At 34.5% G+C, this 17,086-nt stretch overlaps 1 protein-coding gene across 1 annotated transcript; it reads left to right on the plus strand.

The window, feature by feature from the left end:
• Positions 1 to 3,199: 3,199 nt before the first annotated feature.
• On the plus strand, positions 3,200 to 13,358 carry RpL17 (ribosomal protein L17). The gene is made up of 5 exons (XM_069839694.1): positions 3,200 to 3,343; positions 3,577 to 3,664; positions 3,939 to 4,073; positions 11,363 to 11,558; positions 13,147 to 13,358. Exons 2-5 carry the CDS (start codon positions 3,584 to 3,586, stop codon positions 13,290 to 13,292), a joined length of 558 nt encoding a protein of 185 aa, XP_069695795.1. The 5' UTR covers positions 3,200 to 3,343; positions 3,577 to 3,583; the 3' UTR covers positions 13,293 to 13,358.
• Positions 13,359 to 17,086: the final 3,728 nt, after the last annotated feature.

Below are 17,086 nucleotides of genomic sequence, written 5' to 3' on the forward strand. Positions count from 1 at the left end.
GGACAAACACCATCGCAGGATTTGTTGCATCAATGGAAAATAAAAACAAAAATGCCAAAAAAACATTCAACACCTGAAGTTAAAACAAGGATGAGGTATTTGAGAGGCAGAAAGAAGCTGAAACTGGACCGAAATTAAGTTGCTTAAGGAGTGACTGCTATTGCACGATGGAGTCTTCTAGGCTCTGAAAGTTTGTGGCTCATTTCCTGCAAATAGTAATTTTAGAATATTTAATTCTTTTAAACATGATATCTCAGCCAAATATGGTGATACCAAGAAGATATTGGTGTCATTTTTAAAGCTTGAAATGTCCCCTAGTGCCTGACAATGAGTAAAATAACATTAATATAGTTAATAATTATCTATGGATTTTTTACTTGATTTATGGGTTATTTACAAGAAGTCGTCGCTGAACGATTCACGTTATTTCCAGGTTAGTTGAATCAACTCATCTAGTGAACGATATAAATCTTTAAAATACCAGGTGTCTCTCTCCCTTCTCCTCTTGTTACTTGTGAGCCATCCCAAACCCCGACCTCAACCACTAAGAGCGCCGGTCCTTATATACTCGTCAGTCAAGGCCTTCTGACAAATAAAAGCAATTGACAATAGATATCTCAGTCGTGACAACCTCATAAAATATCCTATCAATTGAATAATCGATCTTGCTACGTACAACATAATTATATTATATTATTACCCATTTCAGCGAGTACTGACGACCACTGCAAAATACGATAATTTGGTCCAGGAAGCATTGTCTTTTGGCACAAGGATGATTTATGTAAAATGTTTCTAAATTATTAGTCTTTTAAATACCGGTACATTCTTTAATAAATCACTGAAAAACAAATGTGAATATAGGAAGTGGAGTGAGTACGAAATTTTTATTTTTTGACGCATCATTTTTACGTAAATAACGATAAATAAAAAGGGATTATTAGCAAGTACATACACTGCGTTTGTCAAATGCGCATCACCATGCTTTCGAAAAGGCACTTTTCAGTGCCCGACACCCCGCTTTTTTTTTCGTCATGTGCTACACGTCGGATCATCATCTGGGCTTGCAGCCCCGATACCCCGCTTTTTGCATCATGTGCTACACGTCGGATCATCATCGGGGCTTGCAGCCCCGATACCCCGCTTTTTGCATCATGTGCTACACGTCGGATCATCATCGGGGCTTGCAGCCCCGATACCCCGCTTTTTGAATCATGTGCTACACGTCAGATCATCATCGGGGCTTGCAGCCCCAATACCCCGCTTGCTACGTGCAACACAATTATATTATATTATTACCCATTTCAGCGAGTACTGACGACCACTGCAAAATACGACAATTTGGTCCAGGGAGCATTCTCTTTTGGCACAAGGATGATTTATGTAACATGTTTCTAAATTATTAGTCTTTTAAATACCGGTACATTCTTTAATAAATCACTGAAAAACAAATGTGAATACATAGGATGTGGAGTGAGTACGAAATTATTATTATTTTTTACTTTTTGGCGCATCATTTTTACGTAAATAACGACAAATAAAAACTAACATGCCACATAACATTATTTTAAGAAATACAGGAAACAAGCATGAACAATATTCACCATTCTTAATGATCGGGGGATAGAAAAAAAAGTATGGAATAGAAATTACGTACAAATGTGCGTGTAATAAACAATAAGCAAACCATCTTCGATTAATAATTCCAAAACAACGTGAATATAGCGTGGATTGTGTAGGAAAATAATTTCTTATATGTTGCTTCCAATGTGCATCATTGTTAACTTATGAAAACAAATGAAAATTATCATGGCATATAAACACTATTTGAAGAAAGATAGGAGATATTAAGTAATATTCATCGTTCTTAATTATCTTTGGATGGAAAATAACAAAGAAATATGTATAAAATAGAAATTACATACAGGTGAGCATATAAAAAACAGTAAGTAGAATCATTTATTTGATTAATAAGGTTAAATTACTCCAGGTTTAGTGTAAGAGTGGCCTATATATCTGACGATGCCTCCCAGCAAATTACTTAATTTAAAAACAAAAAAATCGTGTTAGAAGATTGAATTTGTGTATTTTCTCTGAAACTTTCCAAATATTTGTAGGCAGTCTTTTACATTAGATTGCCGAAAATTGGTTTATAGCGCAACATTAGCATTAGCATCCATCTTGAAAATGTTGTGTAACAATAGACAATGGAATCGTTCACAGAAGTGAAGTATAAATGATGTGAATCGTTCAGTGCATCCATCTTGTTGTGTAACAATAGAAGTGAACTATAAACGATGTTAATCGTTCAGCGACGACTTCTTGGAAATAACCGATTTATGCAACATCAAAAGTATTAGTATAAGTTACATATATGGTAATATTTAATTAATGTAAATGAAAATAAAAAATAGCTATATGTCAGGCATTAAAGAATAGTTTTAGCTATAAAACAGTGAAGAAACTGTGGCTCTATCTTAAAAACTGCATGAGCTATCATGTTTCAAGTTGTATGTCAAAATTATGAACAAAATAATTTTTATAAACAATTTAGACATAATATCAAGGGATCTGTTGACTTTATCCTCTTTCTGGTACCATTTGCAATTGTATAAAAATTTTACAGAGCAAAAATGCAAAACAACATTTTTTGTATGTAAAGGTGTACCTTAAAATCTTTCAGTGCAATGCCTACATTACCATTATGCAGGATACAGGACAGGAGTCTCTCTCTCTGGGCTTTATTCTCTGAATTACTGTTCATTCAAACATAAGCTGTAAGCCTTTTAGAGCAGGAATCTGGAAAGCGTAACAAAGTGGAAAAGAAAAAAAAATTTGCAGCTGCAGTAGAAAAGCTGTGCAGCAAAAGTACCGATGTGTGACCATACCTTAAAATGGACTTGATTTTTCAATAATCTAAAGCATATGAATCAGAATTTGGACTTAAAAGATTCATGATCAGTGAAGTTGAAACCTAAAGACATGGATGAATACAAATTCATCCATGCTAAAAAAGATTCATGATCAACAAGGCTATGTTGCCTCCATTCGTTATCAGCATTTTGTCGTGGCTAGCGAGAAAGTAGCGACGCATTTTGTAATCTGACGTCATGTAAGTAGGTGTGAAAATAATTTGATGTCATTTTTTTTATTGTGTATTTTTTTAAATCTAGGGTAATTTAGGGTAAAATTTTGATAATGTTAGGGTAATTTCATTCGTGCTCCGTGGTGACACTGTTGTGAACAGTAGTACCACAGTCTAATACATATTTTAGACTGTGGTAGTACCAACCAAATAGTTAAATTAGGAACTTCCTTCCGGTTGGTGGTGTTCATATGAGAGGTAATGTAACATGTGATTGGAATTAAATCTAAATTCATCTGTGTAGTGTGCAAATATTTTCCGATTTCATTTGGAAATATTAAAACCCAATAAAATATGTTGAAATAATTACACATATTTTATGTTTAGTAGCATTATTTTTTTAATTATATTGGAAGAAGTGGGTGCTTATTGCTTCAGCTTGTCTATGTTTTCAAACTAAGGTTGTAACGCGTGTAATTACTTTTATTTAGGTTGAAGATGGGGCGATATTCCCGTGAACCCGATAATGCGACGAAATCTTGCAAGGCTCGTGGCTCTAACCTACGAGTACATTTTAAGGTAATTATTTTTTTACAACTATCTACATGGAGAACGATTGGGTAATCCAACGACTGTTACTTAACCTCAGCAAATTAAAATTGTCTATGTAACTATGGTAATTATCTGGGTGTAAGTACTGTACTGCTTTTGGTTTTTTATGAGGATAGAATTTTTTTTCTCTCTTCCTCTAATTTGAACCTTGTGTTTCCAAGCAGTAGTGTTCTGAAATTGTATGAAAGTTTCGTAGCCCTATTAGTTTAACACGTGTATTTTGTTTGAAACTTGTTTCTAGAATACAAGAGAAACGGCTATGACTTTACGCAGAATGGCTCTTAGACGAGCTGTGAGGTATCTGAAGAACGTTATTGAGCATAAGGAATGTGTTCCATTTCGACGATTCAATGGTGGTGTTGGAAGATGTGCACAGGTACCTATACATTTTATATTGTTTATCACCTTTCGAATTTGTCAGTAGGTCACTGAGCACTAATCTTTCATTAGTTGGAATGCTGCTGTAGTTCATAATCAATATGTAATAAAATCAATTACCGTAATCTTGTAATGTTATTTTTTTTATAGTTTCCGAGAAATCAGCTGTGATGGGTAGCCCTACTACCTACGTTAGTCGAAATATAGGCCTAATGTCCGAAATTGCACATGCGGACATTCTGATTCTAATTTTGGCTGAATTCCCATGGATTGTAGTGAACATGATATTTTTAGTTATTTTGTGAGTCACATTGATATTTAATATTTCCTTTTATCATTTAATGCGTTCTTAGCAGGAAGAATAGAATTTTTTTTTCTATCTCCCTCACCCTTCGTGTGAAGAAGTTCCATTGTCAGTGACAAAGTTAGGTAGTTTGAAGAGTAGGTTAGTAACAAGTGTTCATGTAAAAATGACACAATTGAATGTCAGGCCTATTATCCCGCAGATGTAACAATAATAAAGGAAAGTATTCAAATAAAACGATTGCAAAATCTCCTCTCCCTATTTTCTATTTTAACCAGTAAGAACTTGGTACTGGTATGTACAGTATTCGAATGTTTTTTTCCAACTGCTTGTGTGGGTTTGTTTGTCCTAATCCTACCACCTCCGATGGGAAGTTGGATTACCGCACTTTTAAGTTCGGAGATATTTAAATATTCAGCATACCCGTGCCCCGCACTTTTAAGTGCGCCCACTATGAAATATGTTATGAGATGGCAGCATAAGACAAAGATTTGATATAGGGACGTCTATTTTTCTTTTTACCATGAATATTAGATGAACTGGAGTGTTGAATGGTTAAGAATTCTCATTGATAATACAGTTGATTTTCTCGGTAAAAGTTGTAAATTGAAACATGCGCGTGAGGCGCAGGAGTACCAGTTTCTTGACAATTTAAATGCAGATGTAGACCTATTATTACTGCCACCCAATTTAAAGTGTTGAAATGAAATAGAAATATTGGTAATTTCATAGAAGACTGGACTTGGTTGAATATAGTACGTATTACCAACTTTTTTTATTTCAGAGTTAAATGTTGGTGATCTTTTAGTGACTTTTACATGTTAGTTCTAGGTTTTTTATACTAGGTGTCGCCGTGATTTTCTTTTAATTTGATTGGTTATAGTTGTCATTTGTTATAGAATTTTCGTTAATTTTTAATGGATAATGACGTTATCAGTTGTTCTTGGTTGTTTGACGTGAGTGGTGTTATGTTGTGTCTGATGGCTACGGCTATTGAAAGTTTGTCATTTTATGATTTTCTTTCGATTTGTTTGGTTATAGTTGTAATTTATTCTAGAATTTTCATTAATTTTGAATGGATAATGATGTTGTCAGTTGTTCCTGGTTGTTTGACGTGAGTGATGTTACATTGTAGATTTGTCTGCATTTGTCGAATGCGCATCATCATGCTTACGAAAAGGCACTTTTCAGTGCCAATGATTTATTTTGTGTGCACAAGGTTGGAACTTTGAAGTAAGAGGGAAAGGAAGGAATCCGTGTTCTGAAATTATTTATTAAATTTTGTGTCGATTTTGGTTTAGTTCTTTCGCTGGTGATTAAGGATTGTGTTGAATGTTGAGGAGAAAACTGTTTTTTCTGTGTACTGAATTTTCTGTAGATGTTATGGTGTAATAAGTGTTCGAAGAGAATTTCATTTAGTGTAAAGACGTGGTTTATTTATGCACAGTTGACTGTACGACGAAGTGTTGGTTTAGATCTGCATGGTTTAAGGTTAGATTGCCTTAAAGCCTGTGTCATTTATACTGGAAGTGAAGTGGTTGTCGATGAAGACGTCAATGAGAATTGAATTTTATTTGATAAGGTGATAAATTATTATGTTTTTTTTTTTGTGTTTTTTGGGGGTAAAGTGCGGACGAAAACTACCAGAAAAGTACTACTAACTACGAAGTTCGAATGCCACGAAACGCCAAAAAAAAATCAAAGGCGAAAAATTAAATATATTTTCATTTTTTGGAGGGCTTGTTCTTCTTTAAAAATACGAATATATATTTGATTTTTCATCTTTGATTTTGCGATGTTTGGTGACATTTGGACTTCATAGTGGCAGAAAGTTTTTGGTAGTTTTCGTCAGCCATGTTGGATTTTGCCCGTCTTCTAGGAAATTACCGAAATATTGTGTGTGACGTAGGATGTAATAATTAAGAGGACAATTCCATTCGTAACGGAATCACCTATTTGACAAAATGATCTACATGTTTAGAAATAGTGCAGGTGCAGATGATAAGTATAGTGGAGGTGGAAATACAGAAATGTTATGTTGCTCACGTGGCTACTTTTAGAATGGGAATATACGAGATTTTATTTTTCTGACATCTAGAAACATAACGGAATCACCCATATGTCAACTGGGCATGCGGGAATGGAAAAGAATATCCAGATTTCTGTGAAACGTGGAAAAACACACACAACTGTTATACAGTTTAGAATAGTGTACTTAAGACTGATTCTATTAGTGGAAGTTTTGAATATTTGCATCATCACCTATAAGAACTATGCTAAGAATCCTCAATGTAATGGAATCACCTGGGGCCGTATTCATAGACATTCTTAGCACGGGTTTCCGGTGGATGATTAGCGTTTTTCGTATTCATAAACCAGTGTTAGCGATAGGATATGATTTGAATTCTGTACAAGTAACCAGTCGAAAGCCGGGGCTAGCTTAGTATGCTCGTAGCGCGTGCTGTGAAATGTCTATGAATAGCACCCCTGATGTCTAATGGCATTAAATCATCAGTATTACAAATATTAATTACAATTTACTATATATTCATGAACTATGAGACAAAAATATACCAGAAAAACAAAATGTATCATAATGTTGAAATTGCAAAACTTAAACGCTTATAAATTGTACATCATTATTGGAACAGAACAGCTTCACAATTTATTATAATAGGCAGTCCATTAATCTATTGACCATCTACAATACTGAACACACAATGGATACGTTGTCAGCAGCTTGAATGTGAGGTTGTTCTGCAAGGGTTGTAATGTGATTGATATCCTCCCAACGACGGTCTTCCTCATGGGAAATATATAGGTTTCTGCTTTTTCATTATAATGATGGAGATCGAGAATTTCGTATTCTGTTCCAGATGATGTAGTTATTTGTGCAATATATAATTTTATTGACTTTTTTCCCACAGTATTTTACCAGCATAAATGGGCCCATAGCAAGTTTCCACTGAAAATTCTAATTGAGAATGTGACCACATTCTGTACTGCTACCAGTTTTGTAGAATCAACAAGCTCATCAACAAATGGATGTTCTTTTAGTTTGTAAACAATGACACTGGCAGTTGGATGACTCCATTGCACATTATTCTCCTTGGACCTGTTAATTTCTATGGTAGCAGATGGCAGAAATCTGGTATTAATTTTTGTATACTTGGCAGCGCAATATTGAAAAAAAGACTCATCATCAGTTACATATACAACACATGATAAAATTGCCAACCATGCTTCTTTTTGATCTCACCACCGATGCCCTCCACAGCACCTTTGCTTTGACTACTGGCAAAAAAAATTCCACCCTAGATATTTGAGAACAAATTCTTCATAAAAAATATTTTGAAACAAATATTGTTATTTAAAACAGCTCTTTGTACTATCAGAAAAGAATTTCAGACTTGTTGCATCATCTTGCAGTAGATATAGCTCTTGAAACAACAATTTAAGGAAATCATTCACTGAACGTTTGTCATGTGTCAGCTCTTCAGACACCAAGACAAAGAAAGAGAAGTTGCAGCAGCTTATACACATGCTGTAAAGATGGTCACTTGGTTGTGATTCCAATGAGCAGTCTATATTTCCTGCTGGTTCACAACTCTGAGACTTTTCATGTTTTAGTGTTTATCATATAGCTTGCAAAAATAAATTATGGAACTTTACTACTCATCAGATAGTGCTAGGTCCCAAAATCATTGTAATGATGATTGCTAATAGAGCTATATGTATTATTTTGCATCAGTATGACTTGCTACTAATACGATGATCCCGTTACGACAAGGTGATTCCATTACCAAGCTTTATTGCTAAGCTGCCATTAAAATGTCTGTTTTAAATTGACAGTAGTGTTTAGTTAGAAAACTTAGTTTTGTAGACAAATTTGGAGATTTACATTTGCAAAAACGGAACCTATACAATAAAAAAAGTAACGGAATCGCCCATACAATCACATGGTTTTTTAAGTGCATCTGTTTCTGATATCTATTACTTTACATGGATATTGATGCAATGGGTTTATTTCTCATACTCTATGGATACTTATGCTATAGTCAAGACCGATATTCTTACACAAATAATGGAGTTATTTGATCTACAAGATGAAAATACTGGCAGTACATATTACACTGACACCCATCTTCATGAACTTTGGGCTCCAATATAACAATCAATAAAGGAATTTGAGCTCTGCAGAGAGATTTATTTTTTTAGAGTGTAGGTTGACATTTTCATGGAATTGTCCCAGTCTCTTAAGGGAGGTGTCTGTCTGAATGCACATTATATTTAATTGAGGCTGGATCTGAAAGAACAGAACAGTGGTAGGGGAGCTTATCCCATTCTCACAGCTTCTTCTCGCACAGCATCAGCAGCTCTCTGTCTACTGTGTGCTGTCTCTCTACCCCCTGCTCTGGGGCTCACTCCCTAGCTCTAACTCTGCTACAACAAACCTAAGCCCGCCAAAATTCGATGTACATTTTACACTCATGTGGTCAAAATTCACGTATTAACTAGCTCACTTCTGCCAAAATTAGGTGTGCATTTGACTGCCTTCACATGGTAACAATTACACCAATAACACATTTAAAATGACCGTACTTCGCATAACACAACATTTACCTGTGACAGTAACACTGTTGGACGTCCACACTGTCGCATTCCTCTTATGTTAAACATAAGTAGATTAATTTTTCCTTCTTTGTCATGTGCTTTTGTAGCCATGTGGTCTAAAGCTTTACTTGTTACCAGTAGCATGTGTTCGGGAGGCAACTTCGACAGATTGAATCCCACTGTAAGTGTAGAAATAAAAGAGATAGAGGAGAGAAGAATGGAGACACAGAATGTAATTCTATTTTTGCTTTCTAGATGGTATTTTCAGTTCTACTTTTATCTGCTAGGTGTCCCTAAACACCTGTTTCCATGCTTTTCTGCTAGTGTGCCTGGTGAACTAGTGAAGTAGATAGTGGGCGGAACTTCTCTGTTCTGTTTTCAGATTTTCGCTTCATTGATCACAAAGCCCACAGTTTTTGAGCTAATGATCGGAAATTTGATATGGTTATTTAAAGTGAATGTATTTTGGACCTTGTTTACTATATGGTAGCTTTACAATAAGTCCAGTTCTTTCTAAATCGGCCTAACCTATTGCAGAAGATATGGAACATTTTTTCATGATGTGTTAGAAATATGGAGCTAAAATTTTGTACATATTTGTTCTGTGTTATATCTAAGGCCTATATTACACTATCAAATTTCTGTGTCACAGAATATGAGAACATTTTTGATCAAATATATATGATCAAATGTCTGATTTTGGGTATATTACACTATATCAAAGCTTTTATCACATCTTTCATCACAGTTCTAACAACCAATCCATGACAGTTCTATGCATGTTGCAACTGTAAGTGCAGTAATGGTTATTGCATTAATACTGGAGAAGAAATAAAAGAAAAAACATATTTGGGTTAGAGATTGGGCAGGGAGAAGAGATACAAAAGGAATCCTTCAAATTCTATTGAGAGAACTTAAGTGTGAAGATGTAAAATCCTATACTCAGTATTTAAGATTGGATGACGTAACATTTCATGTAACTCATAATGTGATGTTAAAAGTCGTGTGGTTTCACAGACCGTATATGATATGATATATATGATATATGATATGATATATAATCTATGATTTATTGTCATTAAGCACAGCATCCCAAGTGGCTGATGGCCCTTCACATTTCTGTTATACAGACCATATGTACTTAATGTCCGCCATTTTCTTTCTTTTTAGTCAAAGATTTTATCAAAGGTATGATGATGACCATAACTTTTATCACAGAACTATGTCACAACTAGATGTGATCAAAGATGCTATATTACACTGTAAAATATTTTATCAAACTTCTGTGACACAGAAATTTGATAGTGTAATATAGGCCTAACAAATTCCTGTGGATAGAATTCTAAAATATCAATTTTTTAATATCGATTTTAAAATATGTATTATGTTCACCCCTGTAACAGTATGTCTGGTTGTGGGACCTGGTTCAAATCCTGGTTGGGTTTTTTTCCGAAATTTTCCCCTTCAACCACTTTCAGCAAAGTGGCGCAATGATCGTTTATTGGTTCTCATCATATATACAGGAGATTTGAGAATAATTCTTGGCAGGATCAGATTTTCATGTAAAATTTCTATCTCGGGACTAGGAGAGATGGCAATGCACAACTTCTAATCACTAAATTGTGTACCAGTATGCCTGGGTTAAATCCCAAATCTCTCCACAGTGCATGTGAACAGAAGGTATATGTTGATAGTGATTTGTCCGTTGGATGGGGACGTTAAGCCTGGCGGCCCCCTTGGTGATATTCAACAGGAGTAGGCTATGTGGTGACACTGGTTTGCCCTTCTCCCTTCCTCGCCTTCATCCTCACCCATTCCCTACAATTCACTTACACATACACTCACCCTAGTACAAGACATAACTCTTCACAGATACTACACATGTACAGTGTGGCCTGCCAAAGTGGTGTGCAATTTGAAAAATGGGTTACAGTGCTGCCATCTATCAGCAGTATGCGGAATTTTTTAAAATTATTATTATTATTATTATTATTATTATATTTTTTCCTTTTGCCCTATTCTTTTCACTGCTATATTCCCTTAAGACAAGATCCATCTTCAGGGAAGGCAAAGGGAAAGGAAACCTGTTTATTGGATTGAAACAGTTTGATTTTACCCTTTTTATTTTTCTTGTTATGAGCTGGCATGTAGGTTCAAATCATACAATGTTTTAAGTCATTGTAAAGCATTTATATTTTGTTCTTTTCTGTGATTATTAAAAATTGTGTTTTATTAATATTTAGTGTTATCATTTCTTATTGATTTTAAGAATGTCATATAATTTCAATATTATTTTTTGTTCTATGTAAATATGTTACTTCACTGAAGTACTATTTCTGGCTCAAATCCGTAAATTTTATTTCTATTAGGCCAAGCAATGGAAAACAACTCAAGGCCGCTGGCCTAAGAAATCAGCTGAATTCTTGCTACAGCTATTGAAGAATGCAGAATCAAATGCAGATTATAAAGGTTTGGATGTTGATCGTTTGGTAATTGATCACATTCAAGTAAACAGAGCACCATGCCTGAGGAGGAGGACTTACAGAGCCCATGGAAGAATTAACCGTAAGTAGTTTAAGATAATATAAATACATTGTATACTTCTATTTTTAAGCAACACAAACATACAAGCCTCATGGTCTAGTGGTCAGAGCTATAGTTCATGAAGTCCCGGGTTCGATCCCCGGTTAGAGCACAGGAATTTTTCCTTAAAGGGGATTATTCCTGTGTTCGTCCATTGTCTGGAATTTAGGTTAAGTTTAGATTTAAGACCTCTCCTGGCACCACATTATCATAATCATCCTAACACATCATCGGGGTAATGTAACTCCGCCTTCCAGGCACCCCAACCTCAGAAGTGGGTTACAACTAAGCCACGGGCAGGAGAGAAGACCAGAAATGTCGAAAAGACAACCTGGTGGCATTCGATTAAAAAAAATATATGTAATTATGGAGTGATCCTCATTTCACCCACAAAACATTCAACATTGCTATCAGTAATAACTCATTTGTATCATACTTATAATACAAATAGTTGTATTGTTGAGTAGTGTACTTCATCCTGAGATATACATTTTGTGTCATGTTAGTGCAACAAACATATTGGGTTACTGATAATCATTTCTTGAGTATGATCATACCAAGAGTGTGATACATGATGGAATAATGTACATATATGGTATAAGAGTGTCCAACCTTTTTTTGACTGTGGTCACTACTGTCTGTACGATTAAATTTATAAATTGAACAAATTACAGCATATGTAATGTCAATTTTATTATAAGAACGAAGAAAAAAGAGAGAAGACCAAAATTGATAAGGACAAAAGGAATAATAATTATTAGAATATTGAGTCGACCTGGTTGGCAAGTTGGTATAGCGCTGGCCTTCTATGCCCAAGGTTGCAGGTTCGATCCCGGGCCAGGTCGATGGCATTTAAGTGTGCTTAAATGCGACAGGCTCATGTCAGTAGATTTACTGGCATGTAAAAGAACTCCTGCGGGACAAAATTCCGACACATCCGGCGACGCTGATATAACCTCTGCAGTTGCGAGCATCGTTAAATAAAACATAACATTTAACATTAGAATATTGAGGGAAAGGGGATTAGAAAATGGGCCATGAGAGAATAGAGAAGAATGAAGACTGGGTGTAGAATCCTGAAATTGGGTACAGGAAAATGTCTTAGGATGTTTGCATTTTACTGATTCTGTTCTTGCATTTTATTGATTCATTTCAAGAAATAGATCAGTTTCAGACTGAAAATAAAATTGTATATGATTAATCAATATAACTTATCGAAACATTAAACATGAATTGTGAAATTCCAGAAATATATTTGTTTTTTCATATCTGAAAGCATTAGAAACTATCTTCTTTTCCATGATAGAAATAAGGGGAAAAAGGGTGATGTAGGCTGTCCATGCAGTGTTTCCTGGACGTAGACTGAACAGCATGTAACCCCTCCATTCCAAAGGGTACATAATAGAAATGTGCAAAACTGAATATTTGTAGAACAAGTAGTATGTTGTCACTCTATTTGGCCATCTGTGAAATTTACTAGAGATTTTACATCAGTATATTAACTAAATTCATGTTTAATGCATGTGTTGTTAAATAATATGATATTCAGTATGATAATATGTTGTTATAGCTTACATGAGCTCCCCATGTCACATTGAAGTTGTCCTGACTGAGAAGGAAGAAGTGGTTGCCAAAGCTACTGAGGAGGAACCTACGAAGAAGAAGGTGTCAAAGAAGAAATTGGCTCGTCAGAAGGAAAAGATGATGAGAGATTAGAAATAACACTGAAAAATGTTGAAGACCTGAACTTCAAAGAAATTTCAATAAATCTATTGTATAAAACTTTTTGATTTTAATTTCTTTATAATATGTAAAAATAGCCTATGTCTGATTGAGGTTATGGTTGATACATCTATTTTATCAGGCAGTACACCTCTCACTTGATGATTGTGTCAGAGGAAGAACAAGTGTTTGTATACATCTGAAGTCTGACTAGTGTAATATATTACTAGTCAGTGATGTATGCAATGGAGGGGAAAGGAACTGACCACCCTATCCCATTATCTTCTGGCTTTGGACAGTTGACTAAACAACAACGATGTGTAAAATAACACTAATCATATTTGCTCTCACTATAGTACAGGCAGAATCAATAGGCAGGTTTTTGGTTTGGTATGGAAACAACTCACTCCACACTTTCTCTAGCGGTTTATGACCTGAACAAAGAGACCTTCCTGTCGTTTTGTTTGAATATTAGTTATTGACAAGTGCTCGTCTGTGTTACAACTGTGCTGCAGTTTGTTCGTAAATACAATATATCTCATAATAAACAGTATTTTTAAACAGCTACTAATCATCTAGAGTACTGTAATCGCCATCATGTCTCAGTTGGGCCCTGATATCAGAAACCGTACTAAAGGTTTTATTTATCAACTTCTCTGTTTCTTGCAAGAACTGTGAGGGCAGACAGTCACTGTCAAAGGCCTGTGGCGGTTTTTTTACAATCGGTCCAGAGAATTTGTGCAGAAGGGGGAGGAATAGCAAAAAAATCGATGATCATATGGAGCCATCTTTTTTGTATCCAAATAAGACAGTAGAATACAAGAAGCTTGTTACTGATAAAGATGATTTCCATCATATATCGCATTTCCTTAACTGTACACTTGTGCTGATATAAATAATAATTTATAAAATGTGTGTAGCAGCTAAAATTACAAATTTTGTAATTTACATTGGTAATTTTACATATATTTATTTAAAGAATACACGGACAGATGTAGATAATATGGAATTTTACACATAAATTAGTAATATATATTTTTTTCAGATATTATAACATTTTATTTTATACGAGAGATATTAAGTTGTTTATTTAAGACATTAACAATGGAAAATTGTTTCATTATCTAGATTGTTGAAGATTATTACTAAGTTAATTTAATTTTTTTAGAAATTGTTCACGGAATAAGGTAAATTTCTTAATTGGTATACTAATTATATCTTTGTCAAATGGAATATTATATTGCAGTCTACTACATATTCTTAACTGCTAAAATTTAGGAGCTCCAGTGTCAGTTATAATTGGGTAAATACATTACGTTTGGAAATAAAATATTATTAGGATCATAAGATGAAATATTATTTAATAATTTGTCAATAATACTTTAACTTGTGTAGATATAACTGTGACTGGCGACTATTTTATCGACTTTTTTTTTTCATTGAATATATGCTATTTCAACATTTTTTGTATTGAATGATTGATGGACTTCAATAATACAGATGCATAAACAAGATTGAATGAAACTCACTGCATAGAATCAGAATAGTGCTGAGTGCCCAATTTATAAAACGATTTTTTTTGTGCCATACTTATTGTGTTATTTATTTTATTAAGCTAAGCCATTCTGAGCGGGCTAGCGGCTTGGTAGAGGGTTGGCCTTGCATTCGGGAGGTCTGGTGTTCGATCCTAGGGGCCGACAATCCTAACTGAGATTTTTCATGGTTTCTTCAGTTATTTCCAAGCATATGCTGGGATTGTCTTGAGAGTCCGGCCATGGACAGCGATCCTTCGCTTAATCCTTTCATGTGTGAATGAATGCTGTGTACTGTCTTAAATGTTTGTGTTGTATCGGAGGTGGCCCTGGCATTGAGCTGATCCCTCATCCAGGGAGGCCCTCCATGTCCTTGTGTGGTCAAAAAAGTATGTATGTGATCCAATAGATTAATTCCTCCTCCGACAAGTCGTGGTCCTGTAAGGCCCGTGTGGCATGGGTCGTATAAATGAACCTAAAAGGGAGAGGTTAAACCAAGGTAAAGAAAGAAAGCTAAGCTATTCGTAAGTGTGCTTTCATTACGAAACTCGTTAATGTTATAATAATATACATATTCCACAAACAGTAAGCATGCATTAATTTTTTGTACTTTAATTTTTAATTTTATCGTGATTTATAAAGTTAGTAAGTATAGTGCATAAACCATTATTTAGTGTTTACTATTTCAACACAATATTCTGAAAATACATAAATACAAAATATTTGTGTAATGCTGAATATTTTATTTATATTAGGTTTACATTACACTTTATTACATTTGTGAAATGGCTTAACTTTCGATATATTGTAATGATAATATTGAGTAAAGAACGTAGGTCCTATTTGTAATTACTACAAATTAGGTTATTATTTTATTTATTTCCTAAGTTTTCCTGTAGTAAAAAACGTATGAATGCATTCGAATGGAGGAGAAAGTTATTTTGGACAGGACCATACACCAAGTAGGTTCTGAGGTGTGTAGGAGTCGGGGTAGAGAAATAGGGGTTTGCCAAACCCACCGATTTCTTCTGCTCCTAGTATAGTGAAATATGAGGAGCTGTACTTCGACAGGTAGTTATGTTCTTTATTTTTTATTTCACATTGAGTGATATTTATGTGCACATCTCAAATATTTATATACACTAAACTGTAGAATTTGCTATGGTAGTTTGAACTGTGCTAGTACGGTTACGACCAAATTGAACTAAGTACACAATGTTGCCATCATAAGTACATGACGTAGGTCTGTGACATTGTTAGAAGAAGAAATTCTCTCTCTACCTCCTCTGTTCTGAACTTCACTGAGAGATAGCACCACTGTTAGCGACAAGATGTATTTGCATAAATATTGAAAGTAGATTACATGGATTAGATGAGGGGCTACAACAGGAACAGTTTTGCTGTGGCGCATGTGCTGACTTCTCATGCAGTGGCAGCGTGATCCTTACTTGATTTATTTATTGTGTACAGTACATTCCAGATCAAATCAAGATGATTCCTTCTTGCTCTAGTTACACATCTTGCATATACGAAGGTTAGGTTCAGTTAGTTTAAGTTTTTATTAACCAAGTCTGCTCATGTGCAGACAGCCAAGATGATCCTGTCGGTCATGGCCCTTATGATAGTTTTTGTTTAGTAATATTGATAAACAATATTATGAAAGCAGTGAATAATTTCATGGCTGCTAAAAGATTTCATCGTAAAAGACTAAGTATTTTCTTTAGACCACAAATAAAACGGCAACGCCGTCATAATCAAGTACTTAATGCTTTGGCGAACATTAACCAGAAATTTACTTTCCTTGATTTGAATGATACTTCCTGAAACACACCTCCCCCCTCCACCCTTATTTCGTTGTGATAACCTATTTTAAGGGAATGAACAGGTGAAATATTCAAATTATGCATTTGTGATGCTAATGGACTGAAATTTTTACCACAGAGTGCTGATATGTATTTAAAACATCCCTATAAATTTCATCAATGTATCTTAATTAGTTTTGAAGAAATTAATTATTTACCAATTAATACTAATTAATATTTAAAAAATGCTGCATGATGAACGCTTAACATTATGAATTTAAAAAAAAAATATAGAACAGTTCCTCTAACAATAATAAAACATCTATCACATGATTTTTAGTTAGCACTTCTTAGTTTCTGAGAAAAAAATTCAAAACTGGGTGAGTGCCAATTTAAAGAAAAAAATTAATTTCATGCATCTTAATCAATTTATATCTTGGCAAATAATAAATAT

Source organism: Periplaneta americana, chromosome 11 (genome assembly GCF_040183065.1).
Source record: "Periplaneta americana isolate PAMFEO1 chromosome 11, P.americana_PAMFEO1_priV1, whole genome shotgun sequence".
NCBI classification, from domain to species: Eukaryota; Metazoa; Arthropoda; class Insecta; order Blattodea; family Blattidae; genus Periplaneta; species Periplaneta americana.

What these genes read in the sequence shown, in the direction of transcription:
- RpL17 (XM_069839694.1), top strand. Translation starts at nt 3,584, where the DNA reads ATGGGGCGATATTCCCGTGAACCCGATAATGCGACGAAATCTTGCAAG. An exon ending in ACCTACGAGTACATTTTAAG is followed by an intron (nt 3,665 to 3,938) that starts GTAATTATTTTT and finishes ACTTGTTTCTAG; the next exon opens with AATACAAGAGAAACGGCTAT. An exon ending in AGCCCATGGAAGAATTAACC is followed by an intron (nt 11,559 to 13,146) that starts GTAAGTAGTTTA and finishes ATGTTGTTATAG; the next exon opens with CTTACATGAGCTCCCCATGT.